Source organism: Rutilus rutilus (assembly GCF_951802725.1).
Source record: "Rutilus rutilus genome assembly, chromosome: 12".
Lineage (NCBI taxonomy): Eukaryota > Metazoa > Chordata > Actinopteri > Cypriniformes > Leuciscidae > Rutilus > Rutilus rutilus.
The window spans coordinates 22,149,190-22,155,704 of NC_140217.1; the positions used below are offsets into that span (position 1 = coordinate 22,149,190).

At 36.5% G+C, this 6,515-nt stretch overlaps 1 protein-coding gene across 1 annotated transcript; it reads left to right on the plus strand.

Annotated features, from left to right (window-relative positions):
- The first annotated feature begins 776 nt into the window (after positions 1-776).
- Positions 777-4,786, plus strand: barhl2 (BarH-like homeobox 2). The gene is made up of 3 exons (XM_084424792.1): positions 777-1,757; positions 3,014-3,239; positions 3,976-4,786. Exons 1-3 carry the CDS (start codon positions 1,205-1,207, stop codon positions 4,274-4,276), a joined length of 1,080 nt encoding a protein of 359 aa, XP_084280918.1. The 5' UTR covers positions 777-1,204; the 3' UTR covers positions 4,277-4,786.
- Positions 4,787-6,515: the final 1,729 nt, after the last annotated feature.

Below are 6,515 nucleotides of genomic sequence, written 5' to 3' on the forward strand. Positions count from 1 at the left end.
GAGCCGGGCGTATGTCATGTACAATATTCGCCATCATTTCATTCCCTTGAGCTATTTAGAAGCAGTGCTTTCACTCAAAGGCCCTGACACACACAATGAATATCAGCTCAAAACGGGCTTATTTCTCTATCACGTTTCACTGTCCCTGTGCTCTTAAAAGAATAAATGACACAATTTTGGTTTGCCAGTAGAGATTACTATGGTGAGGTTTTCTTTTGGAGAAATCAGTATACACTGAAAACACATAGGCTATAAATCCAAAGCTGAATGAATAAGGCAATAATGCAATGATAAAATTAAGTTCACAATTGAATTACTCCCTTAATTCAGTGGCGTCATAATATACTTTGCAGTTGATATTACAGTGTAATTGATTAGTTAGCATTTGGTAATTTTAGTGAACTAAAGTCTACTTTTTGCGTAACTATTTTGTGGAACAGCTAATTTCACGTTACTGCTGCTGTTATTGCTGTGTAGTATATATATTTTTTATTTTTTATTTTTTTGCAACAAGCAATATGCGTATCATGCACACAGTGATGTAAAGTGTAACCATAAACATATTTATGTCTATGTCTAATGTCTAAGATGCCGTCTGAGAAACTATAGCGGAGGGAAGGTTTCAAAAGAGCATTGAGGAATCAATGAGTGGCTCTAACGTGTAATGATGAAGTACAAATCGCTGATTGGACAGGCGCGTGGCCATGTAACCAATGAGAGGAGAGATGGGGAACACGAGGAATGTGTTATAATAAAGGAGAAAATATGACGTCAATGTAGGAAGTCATTGTAGAGCAACACTACAACGATTAGTGGCAAAAGGGAGCGTGATGTCGAGGAGTTAGAGCATCCCAATCTCTCCACACCTCAACTTTGATAGAAAGTTCAATAACCATAACAAAAGGACGTGGACTACACAGATCCACTTGCTTTCCACATTTCACCTTGAATGTAGCAACATCTTGGAGCGCAGGCTATATTTCTCTTTTTCTTTGCTTTAGTGCAAGGATTATTTCATTTGCGCGTAAGAAATGTTTATTTTGTACTTTTTCGGGGCTTTTTTACTGCGTTAACCTTTGAGTAACCTGTTCGTTGATTCCGTTTAAGGTTTGTTTTTTTCCCCCTTTCTTCTTCTTCCTTTTAAAACATTGTGCAGGAAAGTTGTTATGAAGACGACTTAAGTGCTCATCCTTTTTCTTGTACTATGGAAGGATCCAGTGGGTCTAGTTTCGGAATAGACACTATTTTGTCCACAACCAATTCTGGCAGCTCAGTACTGATGAACGGAGATTTTCGACTCGGTGACAGTAACAGAACAGCGGATTTCAGGAGTCAGGCGACCCCATCACCATGTTCGGAGATAGACACTGTGGGAACAGCCCCCTCATCCCCGATCTCAGTCACGATGGAGCATCCCGAACCGCATCTGGTCCAAGACAGCCTTCAGCATCACCATCACCATCATCATCACAATCAGGCTCAGAGTTTGCAGCTTTCACCCCAGCCTCATCCGCTCGGTCAGGCTGGCTGTGCCCCCAGGACTGCCACCTCCTCCTTTTTAATCAAAGACATTTTGGGCGACAGTAAACCGCTAGCAGCGTGCGCTCCTTACAGCACCAGTGTCCCATCTCCGCATCACAGCCCCAAAACAGAGAACGGAACCGCCCCGGACGGCATCAGGCCCAAACTAGAGCTAGATGAAAACAGAAGCAAACTGGACAAAAGAGATGACATGCAGAGTGATTTGAAATGTAACGGTAAGAGTGCGTTTTACATACAGAATAATTAAATAAATAAATAAAAACATAGGTAAGCCTTTAGATCACGCATCTGTTTGACATTTATTAATACTTGTTTATATAATTGATTCAACAACAATGTGAGATTTAGAAAAAGCACCCACAAAATGACATGTACAAATATTATTGTTATTGCCCTGTGCTTACTTATTTAGAGCCTAATATTAATATTGCATTGTACAACGACGCAAACAAAATAACTAAAATAATAATAATAATGATGAAATTTAAAATGCTTATAAAAACTTATCCGTGTTGTTTAATATTTAAATTATAAGCATATGAGTTTAAATAATTGTATTCTTCTTCATTGTAAAATCAAAAGCACAAAGAATTATGGAATTCTTCGGTTCGGAACTGTCATGCGTACATTAAACAAAGTAATCAAATTAAAGCGTAGGCCTATTTTTTTTGTGTGTGGAAAAATAGTACAGATTTCTTAACTTGGATGTAACAATAAATGCTGTGAATCCACCACTGGAATATTACAAGCATTCAGTGGTACAAAATACCTGCAATATATTATTTTAATATGATATATTTTTAGGCACGTTTTATTAGCCTATTATTGTTATTATTATTATTATTATTATTATTATAGTCGTCAACATTCAAGTCAAATTTTAGGCTTTGTTTATTTGTCTGTATTTTCATGAAGGACCAGTATTACAATACAATATTGGTAGGCTGTCGCTAAGGTTATTCTCTGATATTAGCATAACAGATGTAAAGGCTGGTGAATTTTGCCCGGTGTGGGATCCTCCCTAGTGAGTCAATTAGAGAGATTATTGTTCTTCCTTGAGGGGGGATCACGGAGCCCAGCAAAAACTGCTACAAATAGAGATAGATTGACATATCGATCCTGCTCGTTTTGTTGTAATATTTTCGTCTACATGCGACGACCAAATTTATCTGTGAAATAAATAAGTTTATTTTTGGATAGGCCACCTGGTATTTGACTATTCTAAAGATCCTGATATTTATAATACCAAGACGAAATAATCGGACCTAAACAGGTTTAGATTTGCGAATAAAATCGAGGCCTTTAGCAACCGTAAGTTACCAAAATAAACCGTTTATTTAAACAGTAATTACTAAATTCTTACACTGTGTTCTCATTTTGAGTAAACTCACTTAATGAATAAATAAATGACCCCTTCTACAATTTTTTTTTAATACATTTTCATGAACTTTCATTGCATTTACTTCTTTAGGAACAAAAGAAGAGGGCGATCGGGAAATTTCTAGTTCCAGAGACAGTCCGCCCTCCCGCTCTAAAAAACCTCGCAAAGCGCGGACGGCCTTCTCCGACCATCAACTTAACCAGCTGGAGCGCAGTTTCGAGAGACAGAAATACCTCAGTGTACAGGACCGAATGGACCTGGCAGCAGCCCTAAACCTCACAGACACACAAGTCAAGACGTGGTATCAAAACCGACGGTAAGTCTCCACATATCATTCATGAAATATAGCCTAATAATAATAATAAAAAAAACAACAACAACAACAACTACATATTTTGTACAATATATCAAGTAGGCTATTTTGATTGTGCAAGCATTTTTAGCACATTTTTGTATCTACTTCTGGATCTATATTTGCAGTTGCCAAACTTAGAGATTTTATTAGTTGGCTATTAGGCCTATTTATTAGTTATTCAAGTTTATAACTATTATTATTATTATTATTATTATTAAGCTATGTTTTAAATAAACGAACGGCGCAACAATATATGTAGATCAACTCATTTTAACACGCTTGTCTGAAAATGTATGTTACATCTTGTATATTATATTATTTTAAATCATTCGATTGCAATTAGCTGTTCATGAATAGCTCTTCACTCCTGAATAATTTTACATTTTTAAACAATTGTCATATTTTTATTACATTTATTATAGCAATAATTATATTTTTAGTATAGGCATCACAATTTGGCTAAATATAATCGGATTAATGACGGGGAAAAATAAACTGTTAGACACAATCAATTAGCATGTTTATCGTTTTTATTATACACATTCTGAATTTGCGGCCCATTTCATTCGTATTTAAATGAAGTTTACCTTTTTTGTGCCAGAATCAAACATGCACGCCTCGAATAGCCTAATCTTGCCCATAAGGAGCCATGTGGAGAGTTTAATAATTGATTTCTTGTATTTTGATCTCATTGCAGGACGAAATGGAAGAGGCAGACGGCTGTCGGATTAGAACTGCTGGCTGAAGCTGGAAATTATTCGGCCTTACAGAGAATGTTCCCATCCCCGTATTTCTACCACCCGAGTTTATTAGGCACCGTGGACAGCACGACAGCGGCCGCAGCCGCTGCTGCCATGTACAGCAGTATGTACCGGACTCCGTCCACACCGCATCCATCTCTCCAGAGACCGCTAGTCCCCAGAGTGCTCATTCACGGCCTGGGGCCCGGGGGACAACCGGCACTAAACCCAATACCGGGTTCGCAGCATCCTCGGTAAAACGAAAAGACACTGAGAGACAAATGTATCACAAGTGATGTGACAGACTGCGGTGAACTTTCACAAGACGCTTTTTTTTTTCATCAAGAAAACAATGAGAGACGATTTTATCGAAGAAAAAGATGTATTATTTAATATGGACCATTTCTGACTTATAGGCCAAACTAAACCAGACGAGCCTGTGACCGTGACAGTAAAATGACTGTTCATTGTCAGATTGTTTGTTTTGTCTTTTTTTGGTACAAATACACTTATACTAGTACGCTTATAAAGTTTATTAGATTTAAAGAAAGGGTGAAATAAAGAGAAAATTAAAAAAAAGGGCTAATGTCAGACGCTTTCTCTTGAAAGGGGACGTATTTTTTTATCACTTTTCATGTGACCTTTTAGGAGCTTTCCTTAAAAATAAGTTTAAATAATAATTCCCGTAATTGCACAATTCAAAAATATGAGATCATGCTAAATAATTTAAGCATCATCCGTGTGGATTTTTAAGACCTGGATTTTTAGAAAGAAAAAAAAAAAAAGAAAAAAAGAAACATATTTTAGAAATACTAAATGTCTAACAATTCGAATTCTTCTTGGCACTTGTAGGCCTATGTAATACGACATATACAACATTAGTTTTAGAGGAATCACCAAAACTGTACTTATAAACTGTGTAATATAGCCCACGTTTTAGGGCACAGCATAAGTTCTTTGTAAACTCTATAAGCCCGTCTGAACTCATTAGCATAGGCGTGCATTCAAGTAAGGCTCGGGACCGGTCTGCTATATGAGAATAGACGGTTTGATGCATATACTCTGGGAATGGCGAAGCTGCTCCCGGTCTGGCAGCTGTTCTGTGGGAGAACCGCCGCGGACAGACAGCAGGCGCGAGCCTTCTCAGCGTGAGTGAATTAAAAGAAACATTTCATATAAACAATTAGAGACCTTTGTAGATCTCTCCCGAGATTAATATTCACTATTTGTCATTCGTTTAAACCAGAAACACTTACGATAATGCTGTGAAGAACACAACCAAACATAAATCCAACTTTATTGATTTAGGAAAAATAACCATTTAAACGCACACATTTATTTTTTTGTTCCCTCAGTCAAATAAGTATTTAATTCCGTTCAGTTCGTTATATTTGTATATTGAATAGCATAATTCTAACACTAAGCTGGATAAAAAAAAAAAAAAAAAAAAAGTGAGTGGATGTGTATAAATGTGGTCTAAAATGAACAAAAGGAATTTTAAATAAGAGACGCAGTAAAAATCGAAATGAGAAACATATAGCCAAAGATTACACAATACATAATACATGACCGCAATACTTTATATCCCTTGGTCAAAAATGGCTTAGGATGATTTACACTAAATGTGAGAGGAATAAACGAAACGTAACTATAAGTAATCACGTGGGGTTTCTTATGGGAATGTAATTAAGTGAACATTACAATGCTTTTCTTTTTGAGCTTGATAACGTCCCCTGGAGGACTGAAGAGACTGCAGGATGGAATAGCCTCAGGGCGCGTTTGTTTGGGCTCCTCTAATTGGAGAATAGGTTGCTGATTTCTGCGCTACTAAATTCTTATTAAAGCCAAGTTGACCTCTGCTATATGTAGTTTGAAACAATATGACATTGGCACCCTGCATGATGTCTTACATTTTCTCCGTAATAATAAAAGAGACAATTAAAAAAGTCAGGTCTACTACAAAATGTTATAAAATTGTATGCAAACAAAGCGTAATTTAATAGTGTAAAATAGCAAAAAAATTGAAACACCACACACACACACACAAATAGAAGAAATTGACATTTTGAAACTAAAATAAAAGCAAACGAAATTCTGTAAAGTCAAAACTGTGAAGCCTTCGGATATCGACAACTAAGAAAGATAGTATAGATGTCGAGTTGGATTTCTGTAGTGTTGGATTCTTTAGCATTTGGTGGGCACGATAGACAAATGCAGTCAGTTGTGAATTGAATCTTGCACAGTCAATTGCAGAGTTAGTTGCAGCCATTTCTAGTCGACTATTATTTTTAAATCTTATGTTCAGCTGGAATGCTGTACCCGGCTTGCACGCACTTTAGCCAAATCATCTAATTTAATATGGGCCAATAATAATACAGGCTGCGCATTGATGCTCTACTGGCGTCATCTGAATTGCTTGGAATAAGTTAAATAATTTACATATTTTTATTCGTTTTTCGATAATTTGATACATTTAAAACGCATCAAAGAATATTAT

Excerpts from the sequence above, each read along its gene's own strand:
- barhl2 (XM_084424792.1), top strand. The coding sequence starts at position 1,205 with ATGGAAGGATCCAGTGGGTCTAGTTTCGGAATAGACACTATTTTGTCC. Across the intron at positions 1,758-3,013 it reads GAGTGATTTGAAATGTAACG|GAACAAAAGAAGAGGGCGAT; the intron begins GTAAGAGTGCGT and ends TTACTTCTTTAG. Across the intron at positions 3,240-3,975 it reads ACGTGGTATCAAAACCGACG|GACGAAATGGAAGAGGCAGA; the intron begins GTAAGTCTCCAC and ends ATCTCATTGCAG.